The sequence below is a fragment of the Sipha flava genome, unplaced genomic scaffold (genome assembly GCF_003268045.1).
Source record: "Sipha flava isolate LNK unplaced genomic scaffold, YSA_version1 194_pilon_pilon, whole genome shotgun sequence".
Taxonomy (NCBI): domain Eukaryota; kingdom Metazoa; phylum Arthropoda; class Insecta; order Hemiptera; family Aphididae; genus Sipha; species Sipha flava.
Window position 1 is genome coordinate 1,106,002 of NW_020272758.1, and position 23,647 is coordinate 1,129,648.

Here is a 23,647-nt window from a genome sequence, read left to right on the forward strand (position 1 = left end):
CAAAATTGATAATTATTTACTAAAATCTTATAATTAAATATTTATTAAAATAAACTAATTAACTTGCAATAAAACAAAAATTGAAAATGTATGGCTTATATTGCTGGAAATTACAAATTTTTAATATTGGTGACTAAAAATTTAATATAAAATGTCATTATTGAGTCCTTATCTTTTATTAGTGTTTAATAACTAAAACAACATCTATGTTTTCATACTTAATTGATCGTTATATTTGTTATAAGTTTCAAACATAATATCTAACTAATGCAATAAAACTAAAATTAGTATCTATTCAAAGTATTTGTTAAAATCTAAAAAATTTAAAAACTATACTACAGAACTGACTTATATTCAAAAATTAATTTTAGAATTATAATTATTTGTAATAATTAAAATTAATTTTATATATTTCTTTATAGAAACATCTCTATTCATTCACTTGAAAAAATGTTTTCCTCTTACCATCGTAGGTTTTATTTTTGGTTCTCTTTAAAAATTATCTTCACTGTATCGAAAGTATCTGAGATGAAGCTGTTTTACATATATAAATGTATTTATTTTTACTATTATACATTTTTATTTTTCATATTATATTTATATTATAAACGACCGGAATAATGATTTTTGCAAATACATTTAACGTATGTTCACATATGCAAGTAAACTGGAGCTTGATGTACCTTAAATGCGTGTTTCTCCTAAAATTTTTATTTTATTATTTTTTCTCCATCCTTTTAGTATCATAAAAAAGAGAGTGAAATTGTGTTTATACAAATAAATAACCAACTATATGCAAAGTTAATGTAATTTAGAGGATATGACCCAATCTTGGTATAAGTTGTGTCGCAAGTTATGTGTGTAATTAGAATATGTTGCCAGACATTCCGTATATTACTGGAATGTCTCTTTTTTTAAACTAAGTGACCCGTTGTCCCGACAACTCTTTTCAGGACTCTAAAATTTTTCGTTTTTAAAAAAAAATATCGATATAATGGTAAATTACATTTTTTTTCTTACTGAGACAATAAAATTAACATTTTTTATTATTTTTTTAATTTTTAATTTTTTATTTTCATGTGTCTAAAAAATATGTATTATTTCAGTTGATAGTATTGATACTATATTTTTGTTTCAACAATTACTTGAAGTACATTGGGCTTAATTTCATTATACAGTTATTGAAAATCTTTATTTTGTTAAGCAACGTTGTTTGACTCTTGTTTGTTTGAAAGTCGAAACTTTAAATTTCATCTAATTTTTCTAATTTGTGTCTATGAAACATATTATAAATTCATAAATTGACTTCTCACCCTTAACGTTTAATTATTGTTTCAAACAATTTAATTTTATTATCTCAATCAGCGTATCATGTTTAATGAGTTCATTTATAATTATTATTTATTTAAATCATTTTATGCTTTGATGATCAAAAATCGTTTTCTATCCTTTCGATTCTAATATTCAGAACAACTTAGCAAAGTGTTAGAAATTATGTGTTTGATTCAAGTATTTTTTGAAAAAAATATATTTGGAGTCCGATTATGTTGATTATGTTGGATTTTAATATTATAAAACAATTAATAGCTAAAAAATTCAATGCCATAATATTTACATTACACGTGGATAAAATACTTACGAGTAAGTATCTCAAGTAGTCGTCGTGTGGCTATAATAATTAATAATTATTATACATTTGCACCGAATAGTCAATTTATAAAAAAATTTCTTTTTAATAGAATTTATAAACGAAATTTCAGGAAATTCGTTCATTATTGGTCTACATGAATTAGCATGCAGACACATGATATATTGTTCGTAATAATGTTCACGACAATAATCAAGTTGATGGAATTAATATGGTTTTCCCGTAGCATTTGACGTTTGGAAAGTCACCGAAAACTGTACGTGTATAATGCACATCTCTACTCGTATTCCACAATATAATATAAAATTATGTTCGTTTGTTAGACGGTCTAATAATTTTCGTTTACACGTGACGTTGTTTGGCAGCGGAATATGATAATTTTATTCATGGTTTTTGCACGCGTATAGTTTTTGGTTTCTGTTGTTATACAATCGCTGTAGTGTAATGCAAAAATAGTATACGCAATGGCAGTTTTGGTGGCATTAAGTATATGCTAACAATAATATTATTGTACTTAAAACGTAATTTATTTTTCCACTTTTAACCAGTATGGGATGGTATCACCTTGGATCTTACTGCGGTGTACTTAAAGTGGTACACGATTTTTGCGTTACTGCTTTACACATAATTTAACGATATGCAGAATATTATTTAAAGGCAAGATCATATTATTATATAATTTGAACACTTAAAAACTTTATCTTATAGTCTTGCACTAATATTCATTGGCAGTCGCTACTATAAATGTTTCTAATCATCGCGTGCCATTATTAAATATGTAATACAACACTGATAAAAATCAAAACTGATTGCGTCAATGTGAATTTTATACTAGCTTTGTCTGACATGAATTGTTTACTTTTACTCGTATATAATTTTACTTGGATTGTCTGTGTTATTTTTCTTAATTTATCAATACATGATATTTACTGCTTGAAATTGTCGTTAGTTTAAAAATATTATCTCGTGAAATTCATAATCAATTTGCACTGGTAGTAAATTGAATCGTGGTGGAAAGTTAGGGAAATTAGTTAGTGATACATAAAAACGTCCTGTAGCGTAGAACAGGACATGTAAATATTTATGTATGCATGCTATACACAGGCTATCATCAATGTCGATTTATAAGAATTAATGCTTTTATTATTGCTTCTCAACTTTTGCATCAGTAAAAAACACCACTATTTCGCTTATATTTTTCTCTATTATAAGCAGAATTTAATATAATATTTCTAACAAAAAAAGGTATTTATATTCCTTCTATCTTTCACTCATTTACCACTTCACTATATTTTATCCATTTATGATTATTTTTATTAATCAATTCCTGTTAACATAAAGTATAATTATGTTTGCTAAGCCACAGAAATAATTTATAAATATATTATATTAAACACAATGCATATAATAGAAACTGCTGAGGTTTTTAAAACCATTTTTATTTTTAATTTTTCTTGTAAAGAAACCCGTATATTCGCAATTCCATTATATTTCCTGTATGCTCTACTTTGGGTCATATATTTATTCATAAATCTCAAGTTTTGGTTTAATCAAAAATGTATAATATTTATTTTTATTATACGTAACTTAATATAATAGTGGCCTGAGGCATCTCAAAAAACTAAATGATTGAACTAAATTAAATTCGAAGGCCTACAAAAATTAGTGTTATTTTGGAATTTAACTTTTTAGTAACTATCGCAAAGTTCTAGTGTCAATTTTTACATAATAATCATCCATAGTTATAAATGTGTGTCATAATGTCTTCAAGATATTTCACCATATAGACTTGTGAGTAGCTTATGTTGACAGCGGTCTAAATTCATTGTACGAAAAGTTTAATTATATTTCTTATTAAATATACTAATTCAATTTGGTTAATTTTTTTAATGGTAAATTAACAATTGGTGTGAAGTATATTTTCATTCTAAAATATTATTTTGTAATTATGTTAAATATTTTATTCTAATGTCAAATTGAATGAAAGAAATATAATATCAAATCATATTTTAATAGTTTCCAGTTGTTTCTGAATGATATTTTTTTCAAAATTGACTGTATGAATCTAAAATATAAACCGAATGTTCGAAGAATTTAACAAGGAAATTGAAAAAGTTTTAAAGACGTTCTTTGTTATTGATGTGCCATTTTCATTAAAAAAGGTTTAAATAAAACTTTGTCAGAAATAATTTGTATATGGAAAATGTATAGTATGTAAAATGAACATTCTTTATTGTACAATAATTTTGAAAAATATAATATTTCATACAATTATTTCTTACATCTTACATCAGATTTACGCGTTATAAATATTTGTTATGCTAACTAAAATTCGACTTACATTAATGCGTTAAAATTACACTATTTGGGTGTAATGTTATGCAACTAATTTCAAATACAAACAGTCCTTAAATATATTTATTAGGTTTAACTGTTCCATTTTTTAAATTATCAAATACCAAAAAACTGTTAAAAATGAATATTCTTCTTTTTCTTAGCTTTATGACTCACCAAGTGTCTTAGCCGTTACCAACACATGTTTAATATATCTATTCTAAATCATTATTACATTCATTTCTAGTAATATTTTTTTGAATAGTAGTTAAAATTACTAGAGAAATACGTGAAATTAAGTCACTTTCCAAAGGCTTCATAATATCATACGTACTTCTGTTAAAAGTTTGTGCTTTAATTATATTTCTTAGAAACTTCAACATCAAAGAGATTTTGTAATGATACTCAAGTAACAAGAACATGATTACTAAATAAAAAAAATATTTTATAAAATAAAAATATAATCAAGGTTTAAATTATAGGTTGAAATGACTCGATGGTTTATTATGACACCATAGTGTACACGCCATAAGCCGATACCATGCAGAAAAATAATTAAAATGTCAAGCTTTAACACTGACCGTTCAAATTATAGATTGCAATATTTTGAAAATTAATAAACATTTTCTGAACCAATTTTGTGAAAGATTTTTCTGTGAATAGAAACCATAGAAAATGATGCATTTAATTCATTTAACCATTTTTACAAAATCAACAAATTTCATGTACCTAAATATTGTATTTAATTTAATTTTTATATAATTTATATGCTTTGTTAATAATATTCACAGTGAAAAATCAAATTTTTTATTCATTTTCTGAAAATATTAATTTTTTTTCACATTTTCTTGAAAAAAATTAACATTTGGAAATAGAAATTTACGCAATACTTATTTAAAGTTCTAAATTATAAATAAGCTATGCCATTTATCATATAAATTAAATTTATTAAGTTTTTAAAACAAGAATAAGCTATCACCATTTTAAACCTAATCTCGTAACATCTATATTTTGGTCCGATTCTGAAAAAAAAAAAAAAAACATTTGTTATATATATCAACTTCAAGAGAAAAATATTTAATTATTTAACTCTTTTCATCAGATAATATTATTCTTGCTGTTTCGTTGTTTTATTGGGAAAATTATAAAACTAAAATAAAAATGAGTTGATTTAAGTACGTTTGCACGTGTGAAATTTTTTCTAATTTAGGTTAACCTAATACTTCATATAGTTTAAATAATTTTAGAAGTGTTTTTTAAAAAAAAAAAAAAATGTTATATACTTATATTTTTTATTTTATTCTAATATATTTGTTTTCAGTGGAATTGATTTAAAATTCAAACAATTTCGTAATTGATGGCTTGATAATTAATTTTAGTTTAATAATATTAAAAAGTCTGCAAATGTAAACCAGTTTTCTTTGTAAACTAAACATTTCCTGACACATGATAGAATTCAGCAATTGTTAAATTAACTTGTATTACAATGCGAGGAAATAAAATATCGGAAAACTAATAATCATAAATTTAATTCATATTTCAACTGAGGTCTTGGAATGTTTAAATTAGTTTCCAACGCTAAAACTATTTCGTACTGTCATTATTACGACATTATCATGTATATTATTCAAACTACCCACCTGGACAGTAAACATTTAATTAAATTAAAACTACATCAAAGGTATTGTTAGAGATTTTTATTGGTGCAAAAGTCATGATGTAATTGTACATTATTTATGAGACTTCAAAGAAAAATAACAGTGTAAGCTTTAAGCTACTTATATTATTTCATTAATAATAGCTGCCATTAAATAAAACAATTGCCCAATTATGTGATTGTTTTTTAAATTTTATTGAATTAAATTAATTCAAATAATTAAAAGGATTGGTCATTTTGTAAATTTTGACATTTTATAATGAACACTTTTCAATATTAAATTATTAACGACTACCCATCTTTTATGTAGGGGTGATATTCTACGTCCAGAACGATGATATTAAAAAAGTTTTCCGTTCTCTACGTGATCTACTCATTAAAGGTCACATGTTTATTTTAAAACTTTTTTAAGCTTTAGAAAACTTTTGTTAAAAACGAAGCATAAAAAATTATGACGATTTGGAATCTAAATAATACGTTGAGAGAGATTTCCAGTGTAGAGTTTTTTAAAATTATTATTTTTAGTACCATTTAGAATCTTAATAAAAGTATATAATTTTAAGTGCTTAATGTGCTACTTTACCAAAAGAAAATCTATTAATTAAAATTTATTTTCACATTGATAATTGTAAAATCGTTAACTAGAATTGTTGTAATATTTTATGTGTAAATAATTACTGTATTGGTTAGGTGTTTATTACTACAAGAAAACACTTATTTGTAAAATTTATTGTCGTGAATTTTGTCATTGAATATTTATATATTTATATATCTATGATTTTGTAGTTAATTTTGAAATTAATTTATTAAAATTATTTTTTTTTTGTTTGTTTATTACAGTAACAGTTCCTTTAGTCCCAGTTGATGCAGTTGAAGGCAGAACCGTAAAATTTCCATGTGATGTATCTTCTGATAATCCAGCTGATAAAGTTTATATGGTGTTTTGGTTCAAAGATGACTCAGGTGTACCACTATACAGGTGAGATTTTTCGTTGTTTTATTTTATCATATGATAAGATAGTTTACAAATTATATATGATGTGATTTTATAAATGAATCAATAATATTTAAATTATTTATAAGATTTTCCTAAAAGCGTCAAATTACAATTAACAACTGTTAATCAAATATAATCGAAGTTCCTTAGTTCAATACATGAGTTATTAATGATGTAGGAAGGAAATGAATATGTACGCTTAATATTTAGATACTTGGTCATAGCCATAGACAAACTTATAGTGTATCACCAATTTCAATAAAATATAGATACTATGGCAATTACCGTAGGTACAATAAAACTTATAAGTGTTTTGAATAAAGTTTTTTATTCGAAGAGTATATGTAAACACTTTCCTGAATATAGATATTGAGGAAAAATTGCTTCCGTTTCTTGTGATAACATGTGAACACATCTAACTGGGCGAACGTTTATTGAATCATCAATCATCTTCACTGTTGATAAAGGGATTTCTGTATGATAGTATTAAATTAGTTTTATTTTGAAATTTGTACGATTATGATTTAGTTACCAGTAAAAATTACCATGTCTTTACGATGACCAAAAATATGAGACGTTTCTCGAATTTTTTGGCCGAAGCATCGTAATCATGAACTTAATAAATACGGTCACTAACTTATGACTGAGATTAGGAAACTGGAGTACAAAGGATTTTTTTTTTTTTTTGTAGTATAATTAACATCTAAAAAATAAAAAAAGATAAATACAAATATGTGGATTAATTAAATTACTTGACTGTAGAGACATCTTGGAAGTTCGTAATACTGCATCAGAAAAAAGAAAGTCAAATATTAATTTAATAAATCGAGATAAACTCATAAAATAATACGGTAATCTTATAAAGTTATAAGAATAATGTGAAAATTGTATAGTGGTACAACAATTGAGAACAGCTGGTCCAATTAGGCTCAAAATATTTTTAGTTATTTGTAATTTCAAGGAAAAGGTTTATACGAAAGAAAATGTTGAGAACACCCAATTTTTTTTAAATTGATATTTAAATAGATTTTGGATTGAACCCGATACGTTTAAATTGTATACCTATAATATAGATGGAGTCATTTGCTTAATATCCATGTCAATTGCAAATTATAAAATCACACATACTTACTGTTAATATAAATAAAATTTCAAACAATTAATATTTTGTTCCATTTCTTCTTTTTTTTTTTTTTTTCATATCGTACAACCACAATTAGATGAACACAAACAATTGGTAATAAATTATAATTAGATAATTAAAAATAAATATATACAATCAGTGTCTATATGGATATAAATAATAAAATATAACAAAATACATAAATAATTTATGTATTTATATTTATAATATTTATAATTTATGTACCAATTATTGGTTACCGAATATAATTAGAAATATAAATAGAATTTATTGTTATTTATGATAACATAGTTATCAAAGTTCGTATGTTTGTTTTAGTTTTAGATTACCCTTGATCAAAATATTGCTACTTCGGTAGCATTTGGATTTGCTGACAAAATGTTTTCTTTCGTACAGGAAATGGGCAGCTTTGGAAATCCAGTAGGTGTTCCATGTTTTGTTCCATATCACATTCGCATATTGTTGAGATCTCTTGAAGGATACCCCATTTCTTTAGGTTGTTTATAGATCTGCTCACTCCTACTCTGAGTATATTAAGGGATCTCCAGGTTGGCCAGTCTAATTTGTGTCCTGCTGGCTAGTTTATTGTTTTTCTTGGTGTGAGAGAGTTTCCACCTTTCTCTTCGTACCTCTTCAGGGTGTTTATTTTAAATTTTTGACGTTTTTAGAAAACTCTTTCTGGATTTAAGTCTGAAATTAAGTATATTTTGGCTATGTAATGGGTGTCGTATGTCAGTTTCTGCTTTGGTTCTTTCCCAGTCTACTGCGACTTCTCGGTGGATGTTTGGTGGAGAAATACCAGCAAGTTGGTAAATTTTTGGAAGTGGAGTATTTTTAAGACAACATGTTACTAAATGGCGGGATTCATTCAGAATGATATCCATTTGTTTTGTGTGGAAGGACCTACCCTATACAGAACTGGCATATTCTCCAGCAGAGAAACAAAGTGACAGTGCAGATATACGTAATGTATGTGCATTGGCCCCCTACGTAGAGTGAGTTTCCGAAGTATATTGTTCCTTGTAGCAATTTTTTGCTTAGTTTTCTCACAGTGGTGTTTATACGTTAGTGATTGATCTAGCATAACGCCCTAGGTATGTGGGATGTGCAGAGTTCTCTAATACAGTACCACGCCATTCAATTTTCAGTGTTCAGTCTGCCTTACTGTTTTTAAGATGAAAAGCACAGACTTGTGTCTTAGTTGTATTCGGCTTTTGGAAATTTTCTTCGTAGTAATCAGATATTACCCTGAGTGATTCCTCTAATGTACTTTCAACATCTTGGAAGTTGTCATCTTGGGTGGCTAGGTTTGTATCGTCAGCGTATATGAAATGTTTGATATCGGCTAGTCATTATTGTATATGTTAAAGAATATGGGAGCTAAAAGACTACCTTGTAGGAGACCATTTTTTTAAATTCTCCACCTACTAACCTTTTCTTCGAGTTCTACACAATATTGTCTGTTACGGAGAAGGGTGTTTATTATCCTGGAAAGTTTATTATCTTTAGTTAGATCCTTGATCTTTTAGATCAGAAGGATCTAAAATGGATCTAAAAGGATCTACTACCATGTCAGTAGTATGTGAACAATAACATACTAACTTGTTGAGAAAATTCTGAATTTTCTGAGTATTTTGCTTGATGTCCACAACTTTGCACATGTCTCTAGACTGCTCGGAAAAATGATGAAAACGTTCTCTGATTTCTTTGTTGAAAAAAATGTTTAGATATCGAATTAATTGCAGCTTTTTCATAATCGATCAATATATATTTTTTATCAATTCCATATTTTGGGTTTTTAAGAGCTTCAAAAAAGCGATTATAATTGTTTTCATTTTAATCCTGTAGTACCAATAATAATGAAGAAAGTACGCTACCGCATTACATACTTTGAACTGTATATATTTGTGTTAATAGAGTGGGAATAGTAGAAAACGTTCCATCATCAAACTAATGTTAACACTTTTTCATGGGATCTAAGTTCTGTTGTGTTAAAAAAAAAAAATAATAAACGTTTATCTCTTAGTCCACTGTGATACAATAAAAATGGTTTTCCATTAGAAGTCACTTGGTAGAGTTCAGGAATTTGTAAATCAGATAAAGATTTAGAATTTTGGAGGTAATCCAGTTTCTCTACTCTTAAGTCTGCGAATAGTTATTTTTAAAACCTATACATTTGGTAATTGTTCTGATGCTATAACTGAAACTGATGTTGTCGCCGAAGCAATAACAGTATTGTTTTCCTTATCATAATTGTTCACTGCTATCGTTTTAATATTACTTACCCTATTTGTACATTCGTTCTTAACTGCATCAAGTACATGAGTAAGAAATGCTTATTGTCTGGTAACTTAATTTCCAAAATTATGTATGTGTCCACGTTTTTGTCACAATTGTCATAAAAATAATCTTGAATGTAAATGTATGAAAAAAAATAAATATTTTATTGTAAAGTAAATAATACTTATTAATTTTTTAGAAAAAGGTTGGCCATCCCTGAATATTAGATTATTATTATACTTTGTATTTCAGGTAATATAAATCGTCAGTCCCATTGTAATAGTACGAGAATATGGGCTTGTTACCTAAGCTCCAGTTGGAGCCTATCAAGATTTAAGTTTTTTTTGTAGAACCGAGTCCCTTAAAATTAGTCTTAAGGTTAGGCTTTTGATTTATTATCCGAGAAAACTGGTCTGAATTCGGTCTACACCGGATCATTGGGAACCACGAACTGTGGAGTTGTTGAAAACTCTGCTACATGTACCAATAATGTTCGTAATCATATGACACATATTTATTGATTATGAACATCATTTTGACATTCACAATGTTGCTTTTTGCTGATTGTACTAGTAGTTTGATATATCGAATTATAATTGTTATTCACGAGCTGTTATTTTATTACATAAGACCACGATAATATAATTACCGTAAACGATATTAAGTATCATACTTTGATGTGATTTTATATAAATAATAACCACTATTTATTTAATTTCAATTAAATAAGCTATATTTAGACGTGTATTAGATAAAAATAGTTATAACGATAATAATACCAAGTATAAATAAAATAGTTAAAAGTACAATATTTAAAGGAATAATAATACTCTAAAGAGAATATTTCATATGGACTTATTCTATTTTTTATAATTCGATCATTTAATGCTAGTTTGATTATCAATATATCCCATAACTATTCGATTAATATATTACAGTTAATTGTTCTGTAGCAGTGGGAAAAACAAATAAAATAATACTGGTATGCATAATTACATACGTGATCGTCTTCACGCACGGTCGGTGATTGTAGAAATGAAATTACAATCATATTTTCGAAAATCCTGTAATATTATAATATCCAAAGAACTTATCGAACGGTTATCAGACAAGGGGTGTCAAGAACATTCAGCTGTCGGCGCTCATTAATGAGAATGGCGGGATATATAAGTTAAAAGCGTCACCGTATGTATGTTTTGCACTGTAAGTTTCGGGTTTTAATTATTTCATTTATACAGAGTCTGTTCAAATTGGAAAATGTCTCGTGAACGTGACATTTTGTTGTACCACACCCTTTTAGTCATGATATAATTTTCAAACTCCTTATATAAGGTGTATGTGTGTTACAAGAATACGCCTTATTATTACAGATAATTCGATATTTTAATTTTCTAAGGTAGTTAAATTCAATATTACCAGTTTGTTATATTCTGATTATTTTATTGTTATGTTTAGACCAGTAATAAAAACATCTACATAGAAAAAATATACGCTGTAAATATAAATAAACATAGATTATTTTAACTGAAAATACGGTTTGTTGATAATTGTAAATTTCTAAAGTTATTATAACTTTTCCAGAGTTTCACCTAAGAAAAACTTTTATATCTAGAAAATTTTAAAAGTACGAATTTCGTAACTTTCAGCAAAAATCAGTTCAAACGAGATACAAATCATTGGCATCATTTAATATGAAAGTAGAATGCAACCATTTCTTAAGACCCCCCATAGAAAAACGTCTGTATCTCGAAAAGTTCAAGCACAAATTTTGAGACTTTCAGCACAAATAATGTATAAAAAAAGGATCTTGGTTTCGTTTTAAAATTTAAAAGTGAGGGTGTTAAGGAAATTGAGCTAAACAACATTCTTTTGTACGAAAAAGGGTGATTATGTAATGTACCTTAACTTGTAATTATGTAATAATAGAAAAAGCAAACAAAATCCGGATACAATCGTTATAAATTAATTTCTCTGTTGAATTAAATTTAAGCATTCATATTATACGCTATATATTTTAAAAAATTCAAAAGTCTCTGTAAGAATATAGGTGTTATACACAAATTTCACAAAATCCAAGCCATAATTTGTTTTTGTATATTTGAATGTTTAAATATATGCATTGTTTTTTGTTTTTAATACAATTAATAATGAAGTGTTTAATACAGCATAATTTTCTATATTATTTTATAATAATTTTTTTAACCGACGATCAAATATTGCATATCTAACCTAACATGCGATGGCTTGTCTTTGTCTGTCTTCAAAGTTATTCAAATAATGTATCAATCTGATGAAGTTACACTCTCCTTCCTATATAATTAGCTTCTTGATTGCCATACGAATAAATAAGCTTCAAAATCTAGTTGGATGAATGATAGGACTAACATTCAATTACATGGCTTACTATTTCTTACAATTTACTATATTGAATACAGTTTGTTTAATTTGTAGATAATTATGTTAAACAAGAGAGCGTATTATATAATTATTACTAATGACGTAAGCATGGCAAAATATGTTCGAAAACTAAAGGAGTAATATTAAGCTGAAAAGTTTAATATTCAATAAATATTTGAAATTACTTTTTTTAAGTTAAGTATTAGGAAAAACTATTTTATAGTAATTAATAATTTAACATTAATTGATCATGTTAGATTATATTTTATTCACGTATGGCAGTTAATTAACATGCGCAGAAGCAAATTATTTATGTTGCAGTTAATAAATATCTAATAAGAAATAACTCTATAGCTTATTATATTCCTACAGCTAAATTTTAAGAAGTCGTTATTTCTGTAAGACCATTTAATAACTTTCTTTTCTTTTTAAGGGTATATTTCTAGTTTATGGCATACCCTACACTTTAAAATTTTTTTTTTGTTGGTTTTTATGTATTTTTAAACGCTGAATACGATGATGCAAACGAAAATTAGCGCTGATTATTAGTTTTGTAGATATAGTCATTTAAAGTTGACAGTTTTGTTTAAATTAAACATATTGATTGTTATTTAAAATCTTTACCGCGAAGCAATAAATAACATGATTCTTACAAGTACGGAAGTACTGGGTTAAAAATAATAAAAGGATGTGCAATTTTCGCCATTTTTTTTGTTACGTTCAAATCTGTATGATAATATAATAGTACATGTATTATTATAATTGTTGCATTTTACTTTTTTGTCCTGTGACCTACATTGGGTTGTGCTCCATAGAAAATCAGGGGATATTTTCGTTTCTGTCCAAGCGAGTGACCCCTCCTACTGTGCAATAGTTTGTCGCTTTAACATTGCATGGAAGTTTATAAGTAACATAAAACATTGGATTTTGTGTTTCAATTACGTTTAAATAACATGATATCAACTGTAAATGTCCAAAGTTGTAATCATTCAATATATGTTAAAGCAACGTAAATGTGTACCTAACACCAATATTAGCTTTCTTAAGAACGTTACCTCAACGTCACATAAAACATTATGAGAACTACCCCGGAACATCTACGAATTGTAACAAACATTTAAAACATCACATGACTGTTCCAGTAACATCAAATAAACGCTAATGAAACTAAAATAATACACTTTTCAAACCCACTTGTAATGTCGTATAAACATTATAGTTACATTATAATTCACTTTTTTGGCTATACATATATATATATATATATATATATATATATATATATATATCTATCTATACTATATATAAAATTGTAAGGATTTTTCTTCGACCGCACTAACCGAGAAAACTACTGAACGGATATGGCTGATTTTTTTTTTGGCTGAAACCCGACATTCTGCTGAAGGTTTTAGTACAACTTTTTTCAGTAAAAAAGTTCATAAAAGTTCATAAAAAATTAAAAAAAATTATACCTATATTGTGCATGTACCTATATTATCAATCCGAGATTGATTATTTAAATATTAAAGCACTTCAAATTGGACAAATGACTATATTATGTCCTAAGTGCCATGCAAAAAAATGGAAAGATGAAACCCATGGACTTTGCTGCGCTGACGGTAAAGCTGTTTTATACCGATTTGAGGATCTTTCAGACCTAATTAAAAGTTTTATTGATAATTCTCACCCTCTATCAAATCATTTCTTTGATAATTCTTGACGGTATAATACTCTGTTTCAAATGACATCGTTTGGAGCAAACGAAATAGCTGAAGGTAACTTCATGCCCTCTTTTCAAATTCAGGGTCAAGTGCATCATTTAATAGGTAGTTTATAACCTGAAATTGGAAATAATGCTAAATTTTTACAAATATATTTTATGTCAGAGTCGGATCAAATATCTATTTGAACAAATATGATTCAAATTTAAAAAGCGGTCTCACTGAATCATTGCAAACAGTTTTGCGTGGAAATAATCACCTCATACAGAGCTTCAGATCTAATCTGGAGTCGAGGTCTTTTGATGAGTTGCAAAACTTTAAGTTAATTATTCATGCTGACAGAGTTCCTCAAGATGAATACAGAGGTCAATATAATGCACCTACCATCGATGAAGTAGCTGTATTATTAGTTAATGAAGATAAAGGTCCCAGAGATATAGTTCTTCACGGTCGGAGTGGACACTTGAGTTGAGTTTCCGAATTGAATAGATCTTATGATGCACTGCAATATCCATTGATGTATACTAGAGGCGAAGATGGTTATCACATTAATATTTTACAGAAAAATAACCAAAATCGAACAAAAACTGTCTCCTGCATGCAATTTTATTCTTATAGGTTTATGATTAGAGAAACAAGTCAAATAATTCAAGTACGTTGGCGTAGATCTTCGTACAGAGTGCTTTTCACATGGGCAATTATACGTGGCATTTTCTTGAACTGGGGACCCGAATCATCTTATGATTTTAATTTCAACAGGAAATACAACAAAAAATATCATATACTCAGAAGTCTTATAAAATTCTTATTTTAATTCTCTTTTTTTTTTTTTTCTTCATCAACTTCAATCAAATTCTTTATCAACCATACATTATTTCTTTTTCATCTGTATTTATTTTTATCATTTATAACGCTAGAAAAATTTCAATCCGTTTTCATTAACCGTTTTTTTTTTTTATATTTACTTGCCGATTACATTAAACAATAATATTTGAATAAAAAATTCTACATATCATGGTCCGTAGGCAAAATAAACAACCAATCACGGGCGAAGCTGTGACGGGTCAGCTAGTTTATTTATATTATTCTAGAGACTTAGAAAACATCCTTGGTGATATACGTTGCAGTGTAATGCTAAAATATTAATTATTAATTATGTACATAACCACAAACTACTAAAAACTTTCATCAACTATACATTTGAATTGAACCAATTTGTAATATAATAATATTTTTTTTTTTGAGAGTGAGATTTTCTGGACTTTAAGACCATCCCGTACAAAGAATACAAAAAAATAATTAACACTATATACAGTCGTTATGTCATTTCACCTAAAATTAGCAAATTAATGTGATGGAGATTAAAAAATATGAAGATGTATAATATCAACGTTATTATTTTAAATTATTTAGCTAAGAATTTAATACTGGAACATATAAGTATCAACGTTTGTCATGATCAGATGTGAATATGTAACACAAATAATTAATTTTGGAAGGTCTAAATCTGTGTTAAATATGAACTGAACTAATTATTAACATAAATCGTGTTGTTTAATTGACGAGTATTTATCCTTAACGGCGCTGGATAAAATATAAATAATGAATGTGCGCGTGGTGCCTGTACTAGTGGATTTACATTAATGAGTATCATTTGGTGCTCGGATTTGAGTATAAATACCATCGCATCCAGAAAAGCATCCTTACCTTACATGTAGATAGAGAGATATAGGTCGGAGTGTTCGAGAAACCATCTTTCAGGTCCGTGGTGAATTTATGAGCGAGAACTGAATTTCAAACCTCCATCCAAAACGTCGGTGTTTTTGAAACATAATATTGTCTATTAAATTATATTATTCGTCATTATTCATCTGATATTGTTGCAGCATTTTCAGACCGACCGTAATATCCACAGCATGTACATATAGATACACGCGTACCCAGGAATAATACCGTTGTATTCGCCGGTTAATATATACAGCCTGCTGCTTATTATGATTGGATGTAGAAGAATATTATGCTACTACTTAGCTGTGAATTATGTCATTTGGTTATTACGCTTATTGCGCGTCCGAACCATCTCGTAAAAAACGAATGCAATATCGTATCATAATATAATATGCGACGACTATGATGATTAGGGTGTGGATTTCTATGTAAAAACATGTTTTTAATAAATGTATGCATAACTACGAGACTAAGATACGTCAACGATTCATAAAAAAAAGAATCTGAATACAAAATGTTATTTTGCATACAAATGCATATTTTGATTATAGGAATATATTCACATAAATCATATTTTTGCATATTTCACAAATTAAAAATGTATTTATGGAAATATTTCAAGGAATACAAAAATGTGAAAATTTCAGCCACGATTTAAGATACTATCAATCGTGCTTTCAATTTTTTAACCATAGACCTGATAATAGATAATCTATCTATAATATTAACTGCTATTATAAGACGCGACCCGAATAATTCATTACATTTTGTTTTCGCGTAAATTATCACATGTTTTCATCCAGTAATAACAAGTTATCATTTTATATTCAATGTCTATTAAAATTTAAAATTAACAAATAACAATTTTATAATATTTTGTAATCGTTGTGATTTTATTTTTTATTTACAAGTTTTACAAGTTTTAATTTATTAAAATGCCGAAATAACGATCTAAAAAAAAAAAATAGTTTATTTAGACACTGGATTGAATATTTAAATATAGATGGAGAAGTTTTTACGAGCGATGTTACTGTGATATATTGCCAGCTTTGTGACCGTAAAATTCCGTGTCTTAAAAAATCACAACTAATACAGCATGTCGAAACTACTATTCGTTAAAATAGTATAAAACTAAAATCAAATTCATCTAAGCAGGTATGTTTTTTTATAGAGACGGCAACATTTGATTTTACCTAGTGCACTATTATTGCTTGGGTCGGTCCTGTACATGCTCTAACCTTATTTCTTATAAAGAACTAAGTAAAACAAACTATTCCATAGTAACACGTTTTGTTAATGATAACCTGATAATATTATGGCCAATGGAAACAATGACGATAAAGTGTTTCTAATATTAAGTGATAGGCACCATACATGATCAAATTAGGTGTTGTTTTAAAAATGCTTTATCCAGTACATGTAACTTGTCTAGCGTATGATCTAAATCGGGCTGCATACTAGTTGCGTCCCAAAGATATCAACGAAAAAAGGTCTAATCCAAATTGCGGCCCGAATTTATTTTAGGTATAGACGATTTGCGGCCCGGGTTTTCTAATTCTAGATAATTTAATCTTGACTGATAAAATATTTTGTGAGACTTTTCATTCGAAATTCAACGCTTTGTTCTACAGTGCTCATCCTGATATTTTTGTATTCATCGATGTTCTGAAAAATGCACAGAAGGATACCAATATAAAATTAAGAAGCAGTCACTTAAATACTCGCAGAACAAATATCATTGAAAAAGAAACATTTATTAGAAATGCTATGAAACGGTTAGAAGAAAACTAAATTGACAAATTTGAATTTATACATCATACAAGTCTTTACCAGTGTCATAATACCTAAGAATTTTACTAAATTATACTAACATTTTTAACTTCAATAAATATCATATACGTTTTTACCAGTGCTGAATCTTTTTAATAAAAACAATACATTTTAATATCAGATTTTAATGTCAAAATAGCTTTTTAACCATAAAAAATACCATATATGTTTTTTCCAGTGCCAAAATGTTTGAATAACCTAACTGCAGTATCTAATAAGTATGAAGGAAAATGGAGCTTTTTAAATTTACCTAAATTAATTTAATTTTAAATTTTGGGCCGCAATTAAGAAGTAATTTTTACCGCGGGACGCAACTAGTAGCCACCCCTAAATCAAGTAGCAGAAAATTTAGAAATATGTTTCCCAACGTTAATAAGTTGGTAAATAATATCAAAAAAATATTTTTCAACAAATTTCAAAAAAATCTATTATAACAATATTAGACCCAGATTCATCTGCTAGCATTAAAAAATGTTCAGATTTATTAAAAATTAAATCAGTAAAAATAATTTAACCTTCATTAAATGTAATTTTGAAATTCTTATTCAATGCATAAAAAAATTGGAAAAATCAAAATTAACTTTAAAAGAATCGTCGGAGATTGTACAATTATGTTTAATGCAATTACGAAACATACCAGGAGAAAAGGGCCATCAAATTTGCTTAAAAATGGAAGATGTCTTAAAAAATGTCAAGGATATCAAATTTTGTTAGGTATACAAAAAATGCTATTTAGAGATGAAGATGGACATTTACCAACAAATTATTCTCCAGATATGACTTCAAATATGAAATTTTCACCAATAACATCTATAGATGTTGAGAGTTCTTTTAGTTTGTATAAGTATATTTTAGGTGATAGAATTCACATTACTCCTGAACATATAGAACAACACATTGTAATAAATTGTTTCATGCTCAATACATGAATTATATGATTGCTCATTTTTCAATATTTAGGATTACATATTTAAGGAAAACCACAAAGTTGGTTAATAAAGTTATTATTACTTTTTTTTATTTATTCTTACTAATGACGTTATTATTTATTAATTTATTAATTAACAATTGAAAGGGTGAATACTAATTTATATTAATAAAATATTCTTATTTAATTTATGTGTTATTTTTTTTTTTTTTTAATTTAAAATTAAAAACAAAACTTAAAAAATATAATGTTTATTTCTTAACTACTATTTTAATAATGTAATTATTCATAATTATTATTTTATTAATTTTGTTACTTATTATTTATTACTTATATTTATTAATTTTGATGTTAAAAAAATAAATTGATAGAAAAAGCATATTTTACTAATATTTTTAAAGAATATTATAAGTATGTATTCAAATTTTTAAGAGAATATAAATCCTGCTCTAATGATGATAATACACATGTATATGAAATATATGGTAGCTATTATAATATTATATTAACGAATTTAGCGAAGACGCATTGCACTTATGTAATTTTCATGTATGTATTTCTACTATATAAGTAATTAGATTTCCGTGAGTACGAAGGTATTGTTTAGATTATAATTTCAGAACTTTTTCTAATGAAAAAACAACATCTTAATCTTTTTTAAATAAGTGCCATGGCAGACATGAATTTTGGCGCAAATTAAGATTCGCAATTTATGTTAATAGTTTTCTAGTACGCTTGTCAAAAATTATTAAACTGACTTAAAACTAAGAACAACTACATTATATACCAGTGTACTTAAATCATCGAAATGACAACAGCTTAACTAGAGAATGGAAAAACTAAAAAAATATAGGAATGTGCAGTGAAAGGAAAAATATAATTTATAAATGAGTATATTATATAGTAGTTTACAATTAGTAGTGTATTATTTTTGTATAATAAATAACGAACAAATTAATCCGTTTGCTAACACCGGGACAACGGATTGGTATGGAATTTGAGGTAAAAATAGAAATGTCTGTTACAATGGTATCAAGTAATAAAAATAATAATAGTAATAATAATAAAAATTATAATAATAATGATAATAACGATAATAGTATAGACGATCGTGTATAATTTCCGGTTGTATTACGTATACAAAAAGGTCGTGCCACGCGCGTTGGTTGCTTGCACCGTTTTAATTAATTATTATGAGTCCCTGTGGCCCCACATGCCACGATTGCCTTGGGACAGGAGAATAAAAAAGGAGACGGGGATAACCCGTAAACATGTATTATACATATTTATAACCTTTAATTGAAACATGTGTAGCTTCTCTGGAAACAATATTCGTTCCGCTGACACGCGTATTATAACATTATTGGTTTTTAATTATTATTATTAATAAATCGAATTATTGTTATTGTTTCATGTATTGGGCCTGTCGTTTATATTTATGTTGGTTGAATGAGCATCGTTGTTATATTAGAGGTACTTTTGAGGTTTTGTATTAGATTTAAAATAATGTAAGCTGATATAGCTTAAAACTAATATAAAATAAATCCATATTATCAAAATTGAGTGTCAAGATTCCCGAACATAAAATTTTCACAATTCTAATTCGCGATTATTGATTTGTTCATGTATTATTTCTCAACCGTTGGTCCATTAATATAGTTTAAAAAAAAATAAAAGTTGTAATTTTTTAATGAATCGTAGGTTTTCTTTTTAAATTAAAATGTTAAACATTTAATCTTCCAAATCGAATGCTTTTAATACCCGTTCTTCACTACTGAACATATAAATTCCAATTATGAATCAATTGTGTTATAGTATTACCCGTGTTTTTGCATAGTGTTACATTTGTGTTACGAATAACGTTTTTTCAAGTATAATGAGGTACTTAAAAATAAAATTACATGTTGTTTTCCAATGGAAATTATCAGTGGGTAGTTAAGTATTATAAACAAATTTATGACCTAATTAATTAAATTAACGAATAATTGTGGTAATTTCTCTTTAATTTATTGGAAAATAATTTTGAATATTTTATTTTACACTATATACGAATATAGTCGATATACGATGTATGATGTTATGTATTAGTAGGTATTAAAATAAGTTCAGTTTTATTTTTACACAAACCATTTGATTGATATTTATATGTAGTTTTATTTTATGACACTTCTGAGTTACAATTATGTAAAATTTATTATGTATAAGATAATTTATTTAATTTTTATATCTATATACATCGACTTTTATTTAAAATCTGTTATTGAGCACGATGATATATTGCTTAATGTATATACTAATAAAACCATCACTAACCGTCCTACAAACATAAAACTTGAATACTTAGAATGTATATTTTCTACTTTCAATACTAAGTATACCTAATATCTAACGATGAATTCTTACAATTATCATGTTAACTACTTTAGTGATATACTCGTATGTTAATAAAGTAATGGAGGATAAAAATTATTAAACATTTTACATTTTATTTATATATAATGATCTTATATATTAGGGCCTCAATTGTAATACCTTGTTCAAAGATCAAGATGGTAGATTACTATTTGGTCTCTGTGGGTGCTTTTTATACTTTTATATTATTTTCGTATTCATTAAATTTCTAAAATCATAAAAACTCTTACCTTATTGTTATCATATTTACGTTGATTATTTTATTCTAAATTCTTCAAACGTTACATAAAATCCTTAAATTGCAAGTAGAAAAATACAAAAATAATAAAACATAAATGAATATTTAATATATATCAACACATCGTTACCATAAAAGCAATATGTTATGCGATCATCGACCATTTCTAGCATTACTTACAGCTGCTCTTCAATATCATCAAATCAAATTGTTATCAAAAACATTGCGCGGATCAATTTATAACACAAGTTTACACTTTCAAAAGTTATTCGACCCCATGTGTTGGATTCGTTTTATTAGGTCTTTTGTTGTCGCTTACTTATATGAATTTATTACTTATACAAGTATTAAAGTAAATATTCAGTATCATAACCTTTAAATATTAAAAACATATATTTAATATCATTTTCTAGTATCTTCAATAATTATTTGCATTTTTTGTAAAAATATTCATTAATGATTTCCCAACATCTAGACAAGGATTATATTTTGAAATTAGCCATATTTATTTATTAATATCTTATTAATACATATAATAATAATAATAATAATAATAATAATAATAATAATATAAGTCAAAATTTTTGAAAAAGTATTATTATTTAAAAAAAAAAAAAAAAAAAACAATTATTTGATGTTAATTTATAAATAATAACTTAAAAACATTTAAAGTTAAATAAATTGTAAACATTTTAAATCGATAGTATACTTAATACGTATCTTATAATAAATAAACACAATATTTTTTGGTCTAGTACATCTACGCAGTTCTTTTATTTTTTGACTCAGCAATTTATAATATTAGTCTTTGGGTATTTTAGAGAAACTTAAATGATTCGGTCGATAAGTCACAATATTGAGAAGTATAGTACACCAGAATAAACAAAACATTTTTAAAAGCTTGATAATTTAAAAAAAATAAATAAAAAAAAATATACTTTCAATGAGGAGATATATAGGAAAGTATACAGACAAATTGTTGTATTCTTCCGATTTTATTGAAAGGTGCGGTAGAAAAAAAAGATAAATGAGAAGAAATACCAATTGGTTAGATTAGGATACGTTCTCAACTGGCACACGTCCATCGTTTCCTCAATTTCACGAATGACCATTTCTTGCACAACACACACACACACACATGCACACATATATCCCAAATAAAACGGTCCGTTTGTAGTAATAATTGAATTATATGACCAAAGAGATGATATTATCCTTTCAGGTGGCGTGGAAAGAAGGTTTTTGCGTGACGAGTTGCCTATATATCCCTTATATATATATATGCGTGTGTGTGTGTACGCGTGTTTAGTTAAGCTAAAGGCAGACATGTGTGAGATGAAGGGGTACCAATTAAATGTAGCTTCAGGGAATAGAAAAAGTGCAAGAGGAGTGAAGGACAGTAATTCCTTTTCTTGTACCCGGTCATTGTTATAGAAATGATTAAAGACAACGAGAAGTGAGTGGTGGATATGTATTTAAAATAATAATACAAACTTTCACGGGTTGATTAATAGTGTATAATAATATATACACTAACGTAATGACTAACGATTTCTATTGCATTGAAAATTATATTTATAATTAATTTAATTTTTTTTTTTTATCCCGTTTTCTGTTTAGAACGAGTTTATGTGTGTAATATTTATCTTTGCTGTCTTATTCATACAAATAACTCATTTAAATCAAGTATTTTAAGTATATTTTACTTGAGAATGTATATGAGGTATTAATATTAGATGAATCTAGGTATATAAAACTATTTTTAAAATCTAATATATTTCAATCTTAATTTGAAGTTTATATTTTTACTTTTGATATTTTCACACTTTTGATACCCCTATTTTAAAAATATGATACCTAATTTGATTTAGTTAAAATAGCTCTTTGAGTTTCTGAAGTCTAACATTAAAGAATTTTATTTTTTTGTAAAACGAATATTATAGTGAGCTTTTCATTTAAGTGCATGATGAGATATTCGATGACAAACAGCTGGAAATAATTTTATTGTGGTTATGAAGTAAAATTGGTGAGCTATACGTATCATGACGTAAAGCAAATTATATGCATGCAGCAAGAGGATTTTCTAGTATTTATTTAAATACTGTACACAGTAAATCAGTGTTTATGAATAGTATTCGTCTAGACGAGTCAAGTTAGAAATTATTTTAGAAATATGAATCAAATAAATATTGAAGAAAATCATAGGAATTATATTTAAATTTAAGTTTAAATGAGGACTTATAAATCTTTTTGTACTATATTTATTAAATATTATAAAAAAAAAATATTGAAATACATAAGAAAATACAACGGATTGATAACAAGTTTCTCTA

At 26.6% G+C, this 23,647-nt stretch overlaps 1 protein-coding gene across 1 annotated transcript in view; it reads left to right on the forward strand.

The window, feature by feature from the left end:
- Positions 1–23,647, forward strand: part of LOC112681662 (B-cell receptor CD22-like) — a 356,479-nt gene that overhangs the window by 101,602 nt on the left and 231,230 nt on the right. The window contains exon 2 of the mRNA XM_025551937.1: positions 6,480–6,618. Coding sequence (XP_025407722.1) covers positions 6,480–6,618 — 139 coding nt within the window. The remainder of the gene's footprint in view (positions 1–6,479; positions 6,619–23,647) is intronic.